The sequence below is a fragment of the Ciona intestinalis genome, chromosome 12 (genome assembly GCF_000224145.3).
Source record: "Ciona intestinalis chromosome 12, KH, whole genome shotgun sequence".
In the NCBI taxonomy this organism is placed as follows: Eukaryota; Metazoa; Chordata; class Ascidiacea; order Phlebobranchia; family Cionidae; genus Ciona; species Ciona intestinalis.
Genome location: NC_020177.2, coordinates 4,407,540 through 4,428,443, shown reverse-complemented (window position 1 = coordinate 4,428,443; position 20,904 = coordinate 4,407,540). Strand labels below are relative to the sequence as shown.

The window sequence follows — 20,904 nt, the reverse complement described above, 5'->3', positions numbered from 1 at the left end:
TGGACATGGCTGTTTTATATCTGTAAACAAAATACTAGAATTTTAAATTTTAGGCTCAAGTTCAAACTTGTAGCTTGTTTTTCCTGCATTTCTTTTAGATAAGAAATGAAATACGTTTTTGTGATCAAGTCTTGTCATATATTTAATTAATTGCGGTAAAAATATCATTTCGTTTCTTTGTCCCCAAACATTTACAAATAAAATATTTTTTTCGCGCTTCAGCAGGTCGTGACTTAGGTGATTCCCCCTTTACTTTGTTTGTGTTGTTAGGAAATAATTTCCGAAGCTTTTTCGACCATCAGCTGATGTTTCGGCGAGAACTATAGCTGGTAATATAGAATATGGGTTTTTTTTTTCTCTGAGGCATGGTACTATACAACGAAGAAGACGGCTTGGTGTTCCGAACTTCAGAGCATGTTCCTGAGGTCTTAAAACAGGTAACCGTAACTTTCGTCACGTGATATGCACAACTTTTCTAATTTTTAAGAAATTCGTCGCAAAGGTCGTAAATAATCAGCAAGATTTCGCTTAAAAATGTTAAAAATATACTCTCCACGCCAAAACCTAACTTTTTAGCAATCAGTGTGCCATGGGTATGTCGAANTAAGTTATGTTAAAAAAGCGCCAATTTTCAGATTTTGCTCGAAAGAGGTTGGAACGAATATGATGAGACGCAAGACGCTGCGTCCTGGAACCTCTGGTGGAAAACACAGAGGTTCAGGAAGTCGGAACACGAGGAAGTTGCTCCATGGCAGAGGTTGAATCATTTTCCTCGAACCGATGCGATCACAAGGAAAGATTCTCTTGTTCGGAATTTAAGAAGAATGAGGTAAATTTTTGATAAAGAATGACGTAATGTGACAAAATTTCATTTTATTAATCATAGGTTTTCAAAAGATTACCCCATGTTTCATAAGATTGAATACATTTGTTTTATACAGTATGTACTATGCATGAAATATGGGGTGTAGAAATTTTAGCCGTATAAGTTACACATGTGGTAACTCATAAGCGAGCACGAGCTCAACTTAAATTACTTTATAACCAGATGTGTCCATGGTGTTCACAACTTCAGTTTCCACCCACCGGCGTATATTCTGCCCAATGAATACACAAAGTTTGTATCAGATTATGGGAAAGAAGCCCAAAAACAAGGAAAAAAAGTAAGAATACAAATTGCATCTTTTTTTAAACAAAGCTAAAAAGTTTTTAAAAATATCTTGGTAAAATTTTTATTGCCAGATTTATTGCCAGTTTTTTTTCCATTATAATTTTATTTTGTTTATTTTTTTACCATTTTAATTTTATATATTATTTACCGTTATATTTTCATATAGAATTTATACTGGATTTGTAAACCTGTTGATTTATCTCGCGGTCGAGGTATATTTGTGTTTCATGACTTGAAATCATTGACGTACGATTGCTCTGTGATTGTTCAACGTTATATCACAAATCCTTTACTGATATCTGGATATAAATTCGATCTCAGAATCTATGTTTGTGTGCCAAGCTTTCAACCATTGACAATCTATATGTACCAGGTATTTAGGAATAGAGTATAATGTGTGTGTTTGGATTTAAAAGTGTTTTATTTATGTGAAAAAATATGAATAAACGGTACATTTATTTTCTGTGGAAAAATAGGAATTCACAGTGTATTTTTATGTGAAAAAATAAGTTTGGCAAATTAGCACTAACCAGTGAAGAGGTTTAAAGGTTTTGTTTTTACATAATAAAGGTTGTTTCTATTCTGTGTGGGGCTGTAGGCTGTTAAAGTATCTTTTTACGTTTATTTATAGTTTACAAATTAATATTACTTTTTTTGTGGGCAATTTCCTTTTACAGGTTGGCAAATTCTACATTTTATATGGCCATTCCAAAATAAGTAATAACCATATATATATAGATATATATTAGGTTAAGGTTATTTATCCATACATGATTATCCTGTAAAGTGGTATTTACTATTTACCAACAGAATTTACTATTATTAATAAACAAAAACTAAAATTCGTGACCATATGTACAAATATTCGTATACCTTTATTCCAGTGTGTTGTATTCATATACCATACATACACAATACACACATAGTTGGCTTGTGTATTCAACACATAATACAACAATCTCTAACTCACCAGGAGGGAATTGTGAGGTTTGGAACTGACAAGTTTGACTTGAATCAGTTAAGCAATATTTTCTCGCACCTCACAAATACTTCCATTAATAAATACGGACCTTCATATTCAACTGATAAAGAGAGAGTTGGACCAGGTTGTAAATGGACATTATCACAGGTGAAAATACTGTGTTTCTAATTTTATTGGTAATTATTGCAAAATATATATATTCGCTTTATCACAAGTGATAGGATAAGTGTGGCTATGTATTGTTATATAATTTAAGAGTATGGTAAGGTGTTCTTATTTAGACGTGTAATTTTTACAAATCTGTATTTTTACAAATTGTCTCTGGTCCCATGGCTTGCCATGCTGTAAGACCTCACCCACATAAAATAGAAAAAAAATAATAATTCTGATTCTTATTCAGTATAAATATTCATACTTTTACTAACCAATGTATGCTTTAAACTGATTACCCCTTAACTTCAATACCCAACCATTAACTTAATGTTGATATAATCCACCAGCTCCGTAGTTACCTACGCCAGTTGGACGGAGTAGATGAATCATTATTGTGGCAACGAATAAACAACTTGGTGACTCTAACACTCGCCACGCAAGCCCCCACTGTTCCTAAGTGCAGAAATTGCTTCGAAGTTTTTGGATTTGATGTTTTAATCGATGATCAGATGAAGCCCTGGTTGTTGGAGGTTGGTGTTTATTTTATGGGAGCAAAATGTTTCGAGATTTTGTTTATGTCTAAGTCTGTTATTTTGTGTAGGGAAATTGTTTTTTAAAATTTTGCTCATAATCTGGAGTGGCTTGGTAAAATGTGATTACACTTACAGTCTACAGTTGTCAAACGTATGGAACCTCCTTAGTTACTATGGCTCTGCTTTTGCTAAAAAGACAGCTAACAGTGGCTAAAAGTCGTGTTAGGTGTAAACTAAAATATATGAAGTCACCCTTGCTCTAACATTATGCTGTTACTTGAAATATTGATAAACACGGAAAGTTAAAAGGTGTTTGGGCTTAAACTGTAACACATGTTTCACACATTATGTGGTTAATGTGTGCAGGGTGTAAGTTGTATATTTTACCTCCTTAATAAGTTTACATAAGCTTATCCTTTTAAAACCACAGGTCAACTTCAGCCCGGCATTAAGCATGGACTGTCAAGCAGATTTCATCGCAAAGCGATCGATGCTCAATGATTTAATCGACCTTCTTAACTTTAAAGGTATTTTTTAATAATATAAAGTCATAACCTGTAAGTTGTTTACTTTGTGGGCTAACTCTGGCCGTTCCATGCCGTAGGACCTTACCCGAATAGAATAGACCATAATACCTTCTATTATAAGTTCAACATATGTTGTGTGCATCAAACATACTTTTTAACTAACGTTTTTTTACAAGGTATCAATATAAAAAAAATACAAAATTTGTGTCTTGTGTGTATTAAGGTTCAGACGCCGAACACGGGGGTTCAACTTTCCGTGACTGCCCAAGCCCGACACCTAGTGCGAGAAGAAGTTTATACGGAGGCCCCGACATTTACGAGCCTGATTTGCATCGTTCCCACCACTTAGGGGGGAACTTGTGCACAGGAGAAAGCCGGAAAAAGCGAGAAAATTCTGGAAAAAATAAAGATGAGAGATTGGGAACTTCTCCTACACTGCCGCTGATTCATGCTAAGTCATCAGAATCTGACTGTAAGTCAGCATTTTTTAGCGCAGATATTTTACATAAAAGTTGGTGTTACACAGGTGGTTTTAATTTATTTCAGAAGTTTGATATTAAAAATAATCGTATTATACATATAGGCTGTCATGTTTGTATTAAAACTGACCAGAAAATATGTTTCATGCAACTAACATTTAATATATTTCCTCAGATCTGCTATTATCAAGTCATAATGGGTTTCCCCGAAACCTCAGTTCCAGTAGTGTGACCTCTAGTGTCTCGTCGGTTGACCATTCCAATCAACCCGATAACACAGAAGAGCACACCCCGGTGGCCAAGTTAAAAACTCGGCCGCCGAATTCTGTCCGACCGAAACAGAAGCGAACCTCATTGAAACTAACCCCACCTAGTGACAAAATGTCGCTCAAAACCCCAACATCGTCGCCACGACAACTCTCGACGATTACAGAGTTATTATCGTCTGAAAACACAAAAGCTCCGATACAAAAACGATTTTCCGAACTTCACCAACCAATTTTATCGAGATCCGATTCTCCTAAAATGACGAAAAGGAAAAAGGCTCTTAATTCCGCTCCTGTGTCCAGGAAGATAAGGAGTCCAACACGGAGTGATTCCTCCCAAAAATCTGGGGTTTCTACATCTCATAGGAACAGACAAAGAGTGAACATTGGCAATTATAGTAAGTTGATTTATTTAATAAAAGTAGTTTAAATCTTGTATTTTTTTGTAGCAAAAGATGTATGGATATAAGTTATATAATACTTTGGTATAAATTAAATATTTTTTGCCATGTTCGTGCATTTTGTGTTAAAATATTTTTACTAGTTTTAAGCACTTTCAAAAAAAGCACTTTTTCATGATTTTCCTAAAATAAAGTCTGAACTATGTTCACAGAGTCTCCATATAGCATCTCCAGTACAGCTCCCACCCAGACATCTAAAACCACCCCATGGCCAAGAACCAGGGTTGGAGATTTCATTCTAACTTTCCCGATGAATGAAACAACTAGGAAAGCATCGGGTCAAAACTTTGATATGAAAGTTATCTTACGCGAACAGCAGAAAAACCTAAAGGTAATGTTTATTTAAGTGATTCTAGCTATTGGGTATTGAGCCAATTCTGGCATAGCAGAAATGGTCAAGTGTTATATATACATATATTGATATATATATATATTAAAAATGGGTTTCATTCCTTTTTAAAGTTTCAAAATATATCATAAGGCAAATTTAACCTTTTTATACATAGTTTTAAAATAACAGACTTATAGCCATTACTATAAGATTTAAGAAAGATGACAGTTCAAAATAAACTACATGAAATTTCATTTATGCTTATAAATACATTGATATAACTTTGTATTCTAACTAAACACACTAATGACGTAACCGTGATATTATATTTGTTTTGCCATTTGTTCCATTCCCCCACAATGTTAGCTAAGGCAGTGTTTTATTGAACCAATATTTAATACAAGCAAATAAAGTTCACCTTGGCTACTGTAAATATTTATTACAAAATAAACTGTATTTGTCTCTTTCTATTGATAAGTATCTATTGTTTTAGCTGTGTTTGAATAACAGGATCATATTACATTTCTACATGAAAACCTTTAAGGTATATTTGTTTTTTTATTAATTAATATTCAAATAAATTGTTTTAACTTATGTTTTAGCACCTTAAAAGTCAAAATACAAAAATGTTTTACCCAGCTGTTTGGTGTGGCCATACAAACAAGCAGAGCCAAAGTATATTGCATTTACCACATTAATCATTAAGGTTGCCCATGTTTGACAACTATAAGTGTAACTGTATTTAACAATATCACCCCAGGTTTCATTCAAATTTAAAATCATACACCCATATCTACAGAAACTAATGTCGAATTTAAACTCGCCGAAAAACGAGAGTCGTCGCAACTCCTCTGCGTTAACGGAAACTGACGCATTACAACTTAGGTTTCAACTCATGTTTGAGGAGACCGACACCAACCCCCTGTATTTCTGGGGCCCGCAGAATCCACCTTTGCTTTCAAACATGTTGTCTTAACCTGGTAAGTTGTATGCGTGTTTTATTGTGTTGTTGTTTTGTTTTGTAAGCAGATGTTTTACATGTTTGTTTGGGCTCTGTATCTCAGTTTCTTGGTGTAGATTTTGGCTTAAATTGAGTCTAAAACAAATTACAAAAATTAAGTTTATTGTTGTTGAATTATTTTTGATTTTTAGAATAAAATATAAAATAAATGATAAATACCTTAAATTTAAAAACAAACCTTTACTAAACTAATTCAATGACATCACAATGTCCACCATGACAACACAGTTTTTTTTATTCCTACAAACAAAACTTGTATGGGGACAAAACCCTTTAATGTTGAATGTTGTTTTTCCGATCAAAATCGGTCGTCGAGTTAAACCAAGCGGCCGATGGACAAAACAAGTCGTCCATTCATAGCAAGCTATAAATAGCTTGGTGTTGTTGACTTATCAGACTCGTCGCTTGTCTGTTACGACTTCCATCGCTTCTAGAATTCCTTTCTATCGTTAATCGATTACCCAACAATGGCGCTGATTGTTATCTCATAATTGACCCCTTTGTTAAGTTTATGTCTCTTTTGGAACCCAAGTTTTAAATCTGATTAAAACATCAAACAGGTTAAAAGGTCAAAAAGTGATTTTTGTTATTTTACATCGTTTAATAACATTTCAGTCTTCAAGCATATTTAAAATATACTTTTTTACCTGTTCAACCGACATAAAACAGATTTTGTTAATTACGCAGCTTGTAAAAATTAGAATTAACGGAAAAATGAGCAATATTAAAACAACTTATCATTAAAAAAAATATGGAAAAGTAATGTTTAGAATAAATAATATAAAACATACATAGGATGTAGTTTACAAGTTTTTTTTCCTATCGAATAAAGTATAATTTTTTTTAAATAATTAGCTGCTAGATTCCTAATTAAAATCTTTTAAATTAAAATTGGCATAATGAGTGTCTGTCTCGGGTGTTTCATACCTCGATAAAATGATTTAGCAAATTTTTCTCTCATTGTTCAATGACACGCTTCTTTGTTTGTATTTGTTATGTAACAATAGCTATTGTTTCATTAATGTTTGCAACACGATACCTATACATACCCCTCCCTATCCAGGAACACAAAGGGTTTTTCAAACATGTTTTTTTCTACCTTTTTTTAATATTATTTAAAGTTGTGGTTAATTTACTTTCTCAACTTTATAAAACATGTTTTGATTGTTTTTTAAATTATAAGTTATTCTAAAATCTGTCTCCTTACTTTAACAGGCAGTCAGACACGACATTTGAACAAATTTTCAACCATCTGTATTGGTCTTCCCATCCCAAGGTACAACTAATGTTGAAGCTTTTTTGTTTCCAATATATATTTGCAAACAGCAGTTTATTTTTTCCAAAAATATCCAAGAATTGAACAAAGCGTACACTATTTTGAATATGTTTCTTAAATTAAGCAATAGACAGGTGTTTTTCAAGCTTCCGTTTGATATTTAATTGTTAAGTGTTACTACATATTTACCTAATGGTTTAACAATAATCCCACTGTGTTTTAAATCTTCCAAGTTCAAATTACCACTGTGGTTATTTCTATATTATTTAAAAAGATTTTTGCCAAGTGACTAAAACCTAATGTTGGATACTTCTAAGACCAAAAATATAATAAAGTTTTTTTGCAAGCATAACAGGCTATACAAGTAGGACAAAAATCTGACAAAATATTATGTCATATTTAAAGGCTGTTATATTTGTATTAAAAATTAGCAAAAAATCTATTTTTTATCACTGAAAACTCTCTGAACCACTGGCATTGCATACTGTATACTAACTGTAAATTTGCGTGCACAAATTTCACTAAAACAGTCTATTTATGTATTTAAAGTTTTCACAATTTCCTATTCTGCTAACTGCAATGTTATAAGCAATTTCTTTTTCTTATTGGCTTAGTGTTGAAATAATTTAAAGTAAGGTACCGACAGATAACATATTTGTATAGAAACGTTTTTAATTTAGTTTTTTATTATTTAACAAAATTACATTTTCTAAATTTCCTGAATGTAATAGTGAAACATAGTTTATTTAAAAAACAGCCTAAAAATTTCAGATTTAAATGACCTAAAGTTGCAATTTTAAATCTAGTTGCATTTTAAAGCAAATAAAAGTAGCACTAAGAAAACATGAACAAATAATTTCTTAATTCTTATACCTTTTCCAATATTACTTTAGATATAAAATTGTCCTTTCTTTTTCTAATTCAGAAATATATTTATTCTACTTGTAACACCCAATAAGTATTGCTTCAATTCCCTATTTGTGTAAGCGTAACTAATTTAAGTAATAAACCACGTCTTATAAAACACCTGTTACGTCTGTCCGATTTCGTTTCTATTTTAAACGTGAATTGACATATATGGGATTTGTGAATAGGAAGTTCTATGACATCATAGTGGGTGATTCAGATCGTGAATTTAAATGAATGCAAACCACTCATATAGTGATGATGTGTAAGAAGTAATCTGAGGTCTGCTTTGAGGGAAGTGTCAGTCATGTTGCATTTAGTTGAGAGTTTTTTTATCAGGAAACTGCCTTAATATGAGTTAGATCATTAACTGTAAACAACAACAAAAGTAGGTTAGGTTCATTAGGTTAGTTCCTTGAGAAATAGTAAAATTATCAAGATAGTTGAAAGATTTATAGATAGAGAAAGAAAAGATTGACGTTAATGTTGCAGTTCATATGAAATTATCAGGTAATAAAACAAAATTTACTGTAACATGCAGAATATAATATTTCAATAATAATAAAATGATACTATTTCAGCTAAATTTTAATTTAAAGTATAAGAAGCAAGTCTCAAAACAAGCAGATACAACTAACAGAAAGGATTAAAATGAAATTGTCAATTAAACTTGTGTGTCTGTTTGTATTCCTATCATATCACCCTTGTACAAGTGATATAATATCACACTGGTCGCCATGGAACGCTTGCATGGGAATGATGAATTGCTACCAAAGGATTCGGGTTTGCATTGAGCCTGAAGATCTCACCATTCCCCCAATGCTGTGTCGCCATGGTAACGATAGCAGAGAGGAAAAGATGTATAACTGTCAATCATGCAACGGAACGTGGGAGTTTTTACAAGTGCGTTCTATATTACGGAATTTGTTAACTTAAATTTTGTTCTATGTGTGTTTTAAAACCTCTTATTTTTGTTCCTAAGTGTATGTAAAACCAGATAGTTTTGATACTTCATGACAAGAAGACACAAAGTTTTTAAATTTATTGCCATCTGTTAAGTTTCTCCAACTAAACACTATATAATCAGCTTAAAATAACTATCACGCTTTCCTGAGCGGTATTCTAGTGTTGTTTTAGCTTAAAGCCAGTCATTAATTCTCTAATCCAGCATAATCTAAATACACTCTGACATCATTTTTCATTTAATTATAAAAAGTTTATTTTAAGAGCGTTTTATAAAATTAATTTTAAAACATTTATTTTAGAATTTTAATTATAATGTTTATTAAACAGACACTGACCGACTGCGCACCCTCGTGTTACAACTCCAGTAAAACAGTAATTTATCGATGCTCAACAAATATATCATGTTTGCTACAAACTGTATCACCATGTAATACACCATCATTATGCACAGGTACATGGGTGGCTAATAAAACACTGGTGAGTTTTAACTGTAAAATATTTTACTTCTTTTATTACTTTGACAGATGTCATATTTATGCACAGGAGTGAAAATATAGATGTTAAAATGACAGTTGTTTTACCACACTCTTAAAAAAAGTTTTATCACATTGAAACAACAGTCTTTTAACGCATGTAAAAATAAAACGGTTTATACAACATGACATGCAGTTTGTTAATAATTAGGATAGCAAAGTAGACTCTTTTTGTCTCTTCTGCTTTCTCTGCATAACATCTATATTACATTACACTTTTACACATGTAGTAACAGAATATTAAAATAGTAGGTAAAAAATGATATGCCACAGCATTTCTAGTCTTAACCATATACCATACTGTATAAAAAACCAATATATTTTATCATATTTAGTGCAACACAGAATGCGATGCACGAGGAGTGAGAAAATTATCAATTTCTTGTATGAAGAATGGCATTGCAAGTTCTGCCTGTCCAGATAGTTACGGATTTCAAAGAAAAATTCTAAAAGAGCGTTGTAACAGTACTGTAAGTGTAGATTTATTTTTTGTCCAATGAATAATATGCAACACTAAAGGGACTGTGTTGATATTCAATGATTTTTTTGTGTTTTATTTTTAGATTACAGTTTGCACAAAAATAAATGTCTGGTCCTGGTTTGAAAATCTCAAACAAGCATTAAATACAAATGTCACACATCCACTACATGTTATGCATCATTACAATACTTTTTAAGATTTTTAATTTAGTTGCAAAAGGTTGACCACATCACTTGACTAAATTCCTTTAGAGTAGGGTCGTAACTTTTGGGCCTGGTGATTTTTGTTAATGCTGTGTAAAGTCAACACCATGTTAATCCATTTTTTTCACAATTTTTATAACACGGGTCTTTTGTTTTATTCACCACATATGTAACTTCGTTTCATTTATATTTATAGTCTTGTAAACATACATATCTTGATTTTGCACCCTAGTGTTTGTCCTGGTCTAGTTGGAGAAATGCCAGTGAATGTAGCACCTCGTGTGGTGGGGGAAACGCAATGCAAATAAGGTCATGCACCAAAGCACCGATCTGTGCTGGCTTTAAAAGTTAGTTTATTTTGTTTAACTCTAACATTACTTACATTTTTGCAAAAATTACATATTCATTAACAAATCCGCAGTGTTTTGTAAGGTTTACAGTTGTAATTAATATACAATAATAAAATAGAAACAAAATCCTGATTGATTATTTTTATCTAGAACAACCAACATGTTAAACTGTCACAGTCAGTATGACAAATGTTCAAATCAAAGCAAAAGTTAAATATTTAAAAAAAAATCGGTGGTTTTTTATTACTATTGCAATTAATTTTCATCAATGATGCTAAATAGAAACAATATCTTGAAATTTTATTTTAACCCTGCTTAATCAATATGCGTCATCACGTCTATGAATGTATTTCCTTTGCGTCAGGCTCACTGTACAGAGGAAATGAGACAACATTTCAGTCGTGTAACGCCCACTCCTGTCCTGCGTGGAGTCAGTGGTCAACTAACGGTCACTGCTTGGCAAATGTCCGATCATGGACAAGAAGCTGTGTTTATAAAGGACAGCCCTATATTGGATGTGATGGTTTGTGACACCAATGAGTGACATATTTTAACAATTTTTATAATGTTTGAACAAGAAGATTATGTTAAAATTATATTTTTTAAAAGAGAGCTTAAAAAAGTTTTGTTTTAAAGGGTTTGTTATATGTAGTATAAGTCACATTCAATATTGCATTGAAACACTTTTTCTATTCTAATAACATATTTAAAACTGTAAATTTTTCCATTAACTTCAGTCTGTTTGTGTTGCTTTTTATATCTTAAACTAAAGACAAATAAACAAATTATAAACTTTTTAGCAATTGTCACTGTTTAGTAATTGTTTATAAACTATATGTTATATAGTAAATAATTGCAACAGATTTTTTTTTATCAAGTTTGTCCAGCAATGTACTCTTAACCCCCACACATAGTTTATTTATAACTACTAGAATATACTTACAAGGATATTATACTATGGGACCTTACATTAAACTTATGACGTAATTTTACTCTATAAATACTTGAGGATGTCTCCGTAGGAAATGAATCATTCCAAACCAAGTTAAGTTTATGCATTGAAGCAAATGCAACGACAACAGCAGCAACAGCCTTACATGGGGCATCTATCATACCAAGTCCTTTGTCATTTTACTTAATTATTGGTAAGGATTATATGGAGATTAGAGTTTAAATGATATAATTGCAGTTTTAGAATGATAAATATATATATTTAATTAACAAATAAAACCTCATACCTATCAAATATTATCATTGCAATTTTGGATTAATAAAAAAATTTGAACTTACAAATAAAATCACACTTGAATTAAAGAGCTTAATAAATATAAAAAGTTTTATTTCATAACGAATCTTGTTTTACCACAGCACTGGCTGGTTTATGTTTATTCATCTTCATCATCTGCATTTTGCTCTGTGTAAAATTATTTGCTCGAAAGAAAATTCGAAAGCAGCTCACTCGAAATGGATTTGGTGAGTACCTGTCTTTCTAAGCAATGTATTACATTTTTAATTGAAAAATACCACTGTTTCAAAAACTCTTTTTTTACTGTTTTACCCCAATATTTTTTCTATTTTGTGTTCCTTTCTCTTTCTTCCAAGTATTTTTCTTCTGTCTTATTTACCTAAATTATACATGTAATCTAAACTAATATGTAACCTTAGTTAATATAATTGATGTAAAACAGCAGTAAATTTGTTAAAAAAAGAAAGTTTACTTAAATTAAAAATTGTCTTTCCCCCTATTCTCTTCTCCTTCCAAAAATAGTTGAAACTTTTTGTTTTAGTTGAGGATTCACATAAGAAATACGATTCAAACCTGGACTTGAGTGATTTCCAAACCCAAATATCAAACATTACACCTCCTGTCACCCCGTACAAGGTTCCACTTAAAGATGAAAAAGAATTTTCCGTCAAAGTACAGAGAAGTAAAAGTTTAAAATCATTGTCCGAAAACATGAACCGTGGCTCGAATCGAAACAATTACTCCATGACAACACTGCCCGCAAAAAAATCGGCAACACTGGACAATGGGATACATAGATCACAAAGTACTGGTTCAAAGCAACAGCAAGAAGATGGCAGCCCAAAACAAATAGTTCCGTTACGACCTAGACCATCTGTTAGGTATTGTGTTCATTTCTATTGACATGTATAAGATGCTTGTTTATAGACAGTAAATACAAGAAGACACTGAATGACCATATATTTTACCATGTGTTACAAGACACCTAATTCTGTTTTTGGAGAGACACTTAATTCCATTCAATATCTGTTACTGCCTACTACTGACTTAAAGATAGTTAAAAGTAAAATTAACCCTGACTATTCACTTCAGTAAAATTCCTATACTGGAACAATCCAACCCCACATAAATAAGGGTATTCCTTGTTATTATAGACGTGCTGAAAGATTGAGAGAGAAACGTGAAAGAAAACTGAGTCGTAAACTTGAATCTGGAGAACTCGCACACAATTATCAAGTTGGTATTAAAACTTATTTAATAAAGCCTTCTTTGGGCTCCTCTAGTATAAATGCTCTAAATTTATTCCACCATTTCGTCCCTCATTCAGCAAGACTTTATCAGAGTATTTTTGCCAAGTGACTGGCATCGTGTTAGACTAAAACTAGCGTTAATTATACCGGAGGAGTCAAATGTTCAACATTACGTTATCCTGGTAGCAGAAGTAACACCATAGTAGTTTAACTTGTAAAGATTAAATACCAAAGCAAGTCTCAAACATACACCATACTGTATAAGCATGTTCATTATATTCTGGTTTCGATGAATTAAATCTTCTCTTTCAGGATTCTAATGGGAACAGTTATCTTTATAGGAGAGCACACAGTGAAGGTGACATTTTGTCACCAGTTCATTCAGCTATACCAACTAATGTAAGTGTTATTTAAGAAAATGGTATGTACATTTTTGCATTAGATATGGCGTCTTACATAGCCACCATATGTGTATACAGCTGTTCAGCTTACTTTTGCATCATTGGTTATTCACAATTTTTAAAATAGATTTTTCGGAAGAGTTTAAGGGTGTGGGTATCATACATGCCTAAATTGCATATATGTTTTAAAACCCAACAATGTTTTTTTTTTTAAATTAAAGAAAAATGTATATGAATCTAAAGCTTTTATGTGCCTAACTAGATGGTAGATACCCCAAATAAAAAATCTATTTTTTCAAAGGAAAAAGATGATGCTGGGACTGTGCCGAATCCAAAACCAAGAAAGCCACTTCGAAAACATAGTTCTATTCTTTTGAACCAGAATTTATCCAACCAAGCTTACAATGTCCATTCTTCTATGGATGAAATTAGGGTGGAAACAACAGATATGACCAACAATAGGTAAGAGTAAGGTGGAGGATTTAGGTTTAAACTGGTTTGAAAAGCTTTGGTTTGAAAAGCTTTTCCAGCAAATCATGATTTAAGTAAGTTCATATGCTTCATATTTAAGATTTTAGTTTTAAACTAGGGATTTCACCAAAATGAAATGAGTTTTGTGTAATTCTTGGTGTTTTAATTGGTTTGAACTTTTTCAGTGCGAATCCTATGTCCCCATCAATGAAACCTCGCAAACCACGCCGTAACACAAGCATGAGAACCTCATTTATCAATGAAAGGATGAAACATCAGAAGCCACCTTTGTCGCCTGAAAGAAACGGATTGTCGAAATCACTAGGTGACCTCACAGAGCAGGGCAGCGACACCTCAAGGTCAGGATCTCCATTTCAGAGAAGAGACATTCAAGATGATAGTGTGGCAGTGGATTCATTGTGAAAATAAACGCAAGTTGCATATGGGTTAGTACACCTACCTCTAGCCAAGAGGTTTCAGGTTCAAGTTTGGCACTGCTACCGTTGTGGGTGTATGTGTCCTTGAGCAAGTACAGGCAATCGCTCCAAGCTGTTTACTTTTACGAACAATTCATACACATATCAATATTAGTTTTTGGATGATCATTATACGACAACGGTCTTACAATCCGCAGAGTATTTGTGTCATGCCATATTGATGTTTAAAATATCAACTGTTTTTATATTTTATTATGTACTAGCCAGTATTTTATTTGTCTCTTTTCGCTAAATGTACTGTTGCATTTTAACATTTCCACTGTTGCTGTATAACATTTTTTTTGCTTTTTGATATTTGCCACTATTTACACAGAAACATGTAATTTATCAGGAATAAAAAAATCCTTGTGCAATGCGTATGTTAAACTAATTTTTATTTGCAAATGTGTTGCAATTATTGTTTTGTTTTTTTTTGAATTCATTAAATTAAAAGTTAAAACTAAAAGGCATTGGTTTTAGTAGATTAAAAAAAAACATTTCAAATCTACTCGAATTTCAATTAAACCTACAGTGTATCTATTTTAAGATTTCGATACGCGCGGACTTTCCCGCCAAATAAGAACCCGCCAATTTCACAACGAAAGGAAATCTTTAGCTTTGTTTAACAGCTTGCAGTAAAACTTAGGCTGGCGTTGTATATTGTTGTGTAAAGGATATAGGGATTGGTAAATATAAACTTAATGTAGCCAGGTATATTTATGTTACGTATATTTAAACAAACATTAGAGATTTACGGTGGGAAAGATTATAGTTTGCGCGGCTATAGTTTTTGGAAATAAAAACTTTGAATGTTATTTTATCTAAATTGAGTAAATTAACCAATAACAATAAATGTAATACTCATAAAACAATTTGATAAGATGTGTATTGAGACTTACACAGTAAAAAAATTTAAATTTTGTCTTTCTATATTACCTTTATTGTCCCAACATTTGTGTTGTTGCCGTTTAAATTTAATCCATGTTTTGTAAAATATGTTCCTTTATAGTTTTCTTCAGGTGTTTTTGTAATTATTCCCTAAAGTTCATTTAAAATGTTTGAAGCACGTCTTGTCCAAGGAAGTCTGCTAAAAAAAGTCCAAGAAGCGTTGAAAGATATCGTGAACGAGGCGTCATGGGATTGCACGTCATCTGGATTGAGCTTGCAAGCCATGGACAGCTCCCACGTCTCCCTTGTGCAACTTACTCTGCGCGCTGACGGCTTCGAGAAATACCGATGCGACCGAAACCTCGCCATGGGCATCAACATGACAAGCATGTCGAAGATTTTGCGATGCGCTGGAAATGAAGACGTGATCACTCTTAGAGCGGATGACACCGCTGATCTGCTGGAAATGGTCTTCGAATCCCCGAAGGGTGAAAAAATTTCCAACTATGACATGAAGCTGATGGACATAGACTGTGAGCAGCTTGGGATTCCTGACCAGGAGTATAGCTGTACCATCAAGATGCCTTCTCATGAGTTTGCAAGGATTTGCCGTGATTTGAGTCAAATTGGTGAGTGCGTCATCATCACATGCACTAAGGACGGGGTTCAATTCTCAGCCAAGGGAGATCTTGGAAGCGGTACGATCAAGCTTTCGCAAAACAGCGCAGCAGAAAAAGAAGATGACCAAGTCACGATCGAGATGACCGAGCCAGTTCAACTAACCTTTGCGATCAAGTATCTCAACCTTTTCACCAAAGCTACTCCTCTTTCTGGTGCCGTATGTCTCTCAATGTCCAACGACATCCCTCTTGTGGTAGAGTACAAGATAGAGGACATGGGACACATCAAGTACTTCCTTGCTCCAAAGATCGAAGATGAAGAGGAGGCAGAATAAACTCCAACTAAACACACGACTCTCACTGCCTTTTGTCAGCTTTTAGTTCAACACATCATGAACTCTCTATATGCCTTCACACAACTGTACATTAAGCAAAACGTGCTAAATTTTAAATCAAACTTGTTATTTTTTCCTCACAACTGCTGGTATTTAGCTTAGTTGTGTTGCTGTTGTATTACCAGTAATACTATAACACCTACTTGTTAGTATGGATTGCTTTTGAGTACATTTTCAATGCTAGACATAGTTCTAATGTAAACTAATTGCTTATATTTTGAACATATTGTTAAATTTCCACCTTGTAAAGTTTCTGGGCTGTTGGTAACATTTCTAGGTGATAGGTCACCATGCATAAGCTGATTAAACTCTGTCTGTTTGTTTCTGTTATTGTTTCATTGTATTATGCGTCAGCGACTTTATCTCAAACTAAAAAGAAGAAATCAAAAAAAGAAAAAGATAACAAGGTCTGAAATATCTTTTGAAATTACGAAACGATTTATATATATAATTATATTGAGAAATTTCGGTGATTCAGACAGTCATATAAACTTGCATTGAATGGTTATCTAGTCAACTATCCGTATGAAATTTTCTTTAACAAAGCACTCACTTGTTCATCTTTGCCCTAAGCAAAGTTTTACTTGTTCATAGAATAAAATAAAATCACTTGTTCATAGAATGCCATGTAAACAAGTATTCTAGTCAAGGTAACCAAAGAAATCCGGCATGTAGTAGCTACTAAAATTTAAAGGTAAATAATTTACCGTAAGTTTCAATGTCCAGGTATAACCAATATGAATAGTGGACCACACAAACCCAAGCACGCAGCTTTGAGTCTGTTAAAGAACCCTGACACTGCTATGCCCCAGACTGTTATGTAGTAAATTTGGCCAAAATAGGTACAGTATAAAACATGAATTTTTGTTTATTTCAATACAAACATTACAGTCCATGTGTAGAACACAAATGTCTTTATTTCAAATGTTTGGGACGAAAAAATGAAACCCTTTTTACTGATATTGGAAGTTTTAATTTTTAATCTAAAACTCTTGAAAGTAGAGATAATTGTGGCATATGTATGGGCATGGCGTGTGATGTTTAAATTGAAACTTTAAGCATTTTCATATTTTTCTATGGATGTATGGACACCTGTATTTTATTTGAAGGTAAAATTATCAAAAACCAATGTGGCGGATCGTGGCTTGATATCAGAAAATGTTAAACCTTCTGACATCGTTGAAAACCATGCAAAATATTGTGAAACTGAGAAGAATACAAGAAACTTTAACGCAGGAAATGTTCTTGGATACGTGACTCCGGTTTGTACAGTTTAAATACCCTACAGGTTTTTGTGTCTTAACATTATTGTTAAAATCCAGATGTGGGCCCCATATTAGATATATTTATTAAATATTAATTTTTGTTAAAAAATATCAATTTAAATACATTTAAAATGTTACAGTTTAATTTAATGAAACATAAGTTTGTTATAAAGACTCATTTTATTATTATTTTTTCTAGTGGAATTCACATGGCTACGACGTTGCAAAGACATTTGCCAAGTTCTCCATGATAAGTCCAGTGTGGCTTCAAATTCGACGGAAAGCAAAAGGAAAATATCAAGTTACTGGCACGCATGATATTGATAAAGGTACATGATACATACTTGGTAACTGGTAAGCGGGCACAAGGTTTATGAACAGAACACCCATGTTATAACAGCTGTTGTTGACACTTCATGATAAATAAGTTACATATGTGGGAACTTGTATGTAGAAATGAGTTGTATAAAAACAGAACACCTGAATTGTAAACAATTGTCGTTGCCCAAAAAATAAAAGTTTGATAAAGAAATAATGTTGAGTTCATACTTCGTATAATGTAGATTATACTTTTAAATTCAGTCAGTTGAGTTCACTAGTACTACATTATCAATTTATAGAGCACCCATATTAGTTGTAAGTTGGTATGGGGTGCACAAAATCATACACCCATTTCAAGCATATCGCTGTTGCGTGGAAAATATATATTTATATTTTTGTTTTTTCACACTAGGTTGGGTGAAAGATGTAAGAAAGACAAATCCAGATGCCCAAATATGTAAGTTGAATTTAACATTTATACAGTATTGTATATATTTAAAGGTTTTTCCACTTTCAGTTAAATAACAATATAAATAATATTATATTTTTTCTGATGTAGATTTCATATAGAGAATCTTAAACTCTTTTGTACCTCCAGTAAAGTCAAACACTTTATTTATACCTAGTAATCCTATATCTTTATGTTATACTGTATGTATATTGTTGTACTGTTTGTGTATGTTGTTGTATCGTGTATACTCTTTGTGTATGTTGTTGTAATTCTGTATGTATATTGTTATACTCACTGTCTCCACTTTCCCACAGTACCACGAGTGTTGTTCGATCAATGGTCGCTCTCTGATTACAAATCACTGTTCAGCAGCGAGACTGAAATAGAAGCCATGGCAGCTGAGATGGTTAATGTGCTCATGAATAATAACATGGATGGTGCAGTAATTGAACTATGGATGCAAAAACCTGCACAGAAAAGCAAGTATGTTTTCCTAATTATATCCATAATGTTGGGGTGTATGCTGTGACATGACAATGACACCCCAACTTTAGAAACTGGAGTGACATTGTGTGTTTTGGCATCCCAGTTTTATGGTTGAACAGGTTTTACCTAGCTGTTTGGTGTGACCATACTACAAGCAGAGCCAAAGTATATTGCATTTATCACATTATTGAGATTCCATATGTTTGACAACTATGAATGTAATTTACACAACTAGTGTGTATTTTAACACCATCGATTTTACTAAAACTTTTTAATCGTTTTTTTAGTGAAATAATTCATGTGATGTCTCACATGAGCGGAGCATTCCGTGATCGTGATTTAACAATCGTGTTCGTGATTCCACCACCTAACAATTTAGAGTAAGTACATGAACCATACAATAATGTTACAGATTTATTTATTGGTGTTGTCTTATTTTTTGTTGTATTTGTTGGTAATACATTTTTTCACATTCCATTTTTTTTTATTTATGGATAAAACACTAAATAACAACTAACATATAATAAAATTTGTTCTTAGATTCCTAATTTTTAGTCATTTGCTGTTATTTTTCTTCATTTCTTATTTGTTGATTGTTTGTAAAATTTTCCAGATCTGAAGCCGCCTCCACCTCCATTTCTCGAAAACATTTTGAAAAACTAGTCCCTCTTGTGGATGCTTTTAGTTTAATGACGTATGATTATTCTGTTGGCCTTGGAAAAACTGGGCCAAATGCTCCCATTGAGTGGATGGAAAAATGTGTGAAGAAATTGGACCCAGAGGCAAAGTATCGCACAAAAATATTGTTGGGTCTAAATTTTTATGGCTATGGTTACACATCAGGGGGCACCGAACCGATTCTTGGAACCCAGTAAGTTTTTTATGTTTTTAAATCTCGTATAAGTATGCTATGACTAAAATTTGTTTGGTGTGTATGTGGCTTTAGTATACAATTGTCCTGTACAATAACACATGACGTATCAATCTACAAAGGGATTTAATTGTAGTGTTTATTAAAGGGGTACTCAGGTTTTTACAACATTTTGTACGGTATAAGGTAGACTAGAGTGTAAAATAACAAATAATAAAACAATTCCTATATATATTGTAATTATGTGGCCCAAGAAAACATGTGCTTGTACCTTATAGTCAATTCTTGGCTGTAAATTTATTGTGTTACCTAAAGGTTTGTAAAGACATTGCAAGAGTTCCCGTCCAAGGTGATTTGGAATAAAGAATCGAAAGAACATTTTGTTGCACAGGACCTACCCAACAATCAACAAGCTATAATAGCTTACCCTACATTACTGGTAAGATGGCAGAGTTTTATTCAAGTGTCTGAAGCAAATTTGTTCTGTGCTTTTGGAAATTAGTAAACAAATTGTCAGAAGAGCAGAAAACACAATCACCTACAAAGTTTGACAGTGTGGCACCTATGGTATAACTCTTTTTATCCCTAACACATGAGGATAAATAACATTTATGCAATAGTAATGGAATTTATAAAGATATATAATATGAAATATATAATTTAAACAATAATGATATTTTAACACAGTCAATATCCTCCCGCGTTGAACTAGCAAAGAAACTTGGTACAGGACTTGCTATTTGGGAGCTTGGACAAGGATTAGATTTCTTTTATGATTTACTTTAAATCACTGTTTTATATATTCTCGTCTTTCGCTTTTAATTTATTGTAGTATCCGGTGTGCTGTATCATGGGTATTATTTATGCTTACGCAGAAACAGAATTGTAATAAGTTTTGGAATTTATAAATTCAATAATTTTGTTTGTTGGTTAAGTTTGTGATTATCAAATGAATCGCTTCTGCTTTACATTTCTCTGTCTTTTAATGTGAAAATAAACCTTAATGTGAAAATAAACCAAAATTTTTCTATCCGGTACACCACAATTTTTTATTTTAGACAATGCTTTTATAATTCCATAATTGAGTTGCTTTGTGGTCTTGGTTTAATATACCTGTGTCTGGA

At 32.6% G+C, this 20,904-nt stretch overlaps 4 protein-coding genes across 4 annotated transcripts; all 4 read left to right on the top strand.

The window, feature by feature from the left end:
• Positions 1 to 232: 232 nt before the first annotated feature.
• On the top strand, positions 233 to 8,217 carry LOC100185560 (probable tubulin polyglutamylase TTLL1). The gene is made up of 12 exons (XM_002125590.4): positions 233 to 437; positions 636 to 829; positions 1,049 to 1,163; positions 1,338 to 1,544; positions 2,145 to 2,300; positions 2,654 to 2,836; positions 3,270 to 3,366; positions 3,590 to 3,838; positions 4,021 to 4,509; positions 4,725 to 4,903; positions 5,703 to 5,883; positions 7,140 to 8,217. The coding sequence occupies exons 1-11, from the start codon at positions 366 to 368 to the stop codon at positions 5,877 to 5,879; spliced, it is 2,118 nt and encodes a 705-aa protein (XP_002125626.1). The 5' UTR covers positions 233 to 365; the 3' UTR covers positions 5,880 to 5,883; positions 7,140 to 8,217.
• A 192-nt stretch (positions 8,218 to 8,409) lies between these two features.
• Positions 8,410 to 14,949, top strand: LOC100183196. Its single transcript, XM_018814541.2, has 12 exons — positions 8,410 to 9,009; positions 9,400 to 9,549; positions 9,941 to 10,075; positions 10,522 to 10,636; positions 11,004 to 11,162; positions 11,662 to 11,784; positions 12,008 to 12,112; positions 12,427 to 12,766; positions 13,040 to 13,121; positions 13,448 to 13,534; positions 13,838 to 13,998; positions 14,193 to 14,949. Exons 1-12 carry the CDS (start codon positions 8,758 to 8,760, stop codon positions 14,428 to 14,430), a joined length of 1,947 nt encoding a protein of 648 aa, XP_018670086.1. The 5' UTR covers positions 8,410 to 8,757; the 3' UTR covers positions 14,431 to 14,949.
• A 164-nt stretch (positions 14,950 to 15,113) lies between these two features.
• Positions 15,114 to 16,663, top strand: LOC100184693 (proliferating cell nuclear antigen-like). Its single transcript, XM_002131825.5, has one exon. It carries the CDS (start codon positions 15,538 to 15,540, stop codon positions 16,324 to 16,326), a length of 789 nt encoding a protein of 262 aa, XP_002131861.1. The 5' UTR covers positions 15,114 to 15,537; the 3' UTR covers positions 16,327 to 16,663.
• Positions 16,639 to 20,817, top strand: LOC100182328 (chitinase domain-containing protein 1). The gene is made up of 9 exons (XM_002131829.3): positions 16,639 to 16,793; positions 17,496 to 17,648; positions 17,851 to 17,980; positions 18,385 to 18,429; positions 18,738 to 18,906; positions 19,197 to 19,289; positions 19,523 to 19,780; positions 20,096 to 20,219; positions 20,468 to 20,817. Exons 1-9 carry the CDS (start codon positions 16,677 to 16,679, stop codon positions 20,564 to 20,566), a joined length of 1,188 nt encoding a protein of 395 aa, XP_002131865.1. The 5' UTR covers positions 16,639 to 16,676; the 3' UTR covers positions 20,567 to 20,817.
• Positions 20,818 to 20,904: the final 87 nt, after the last annotated feature.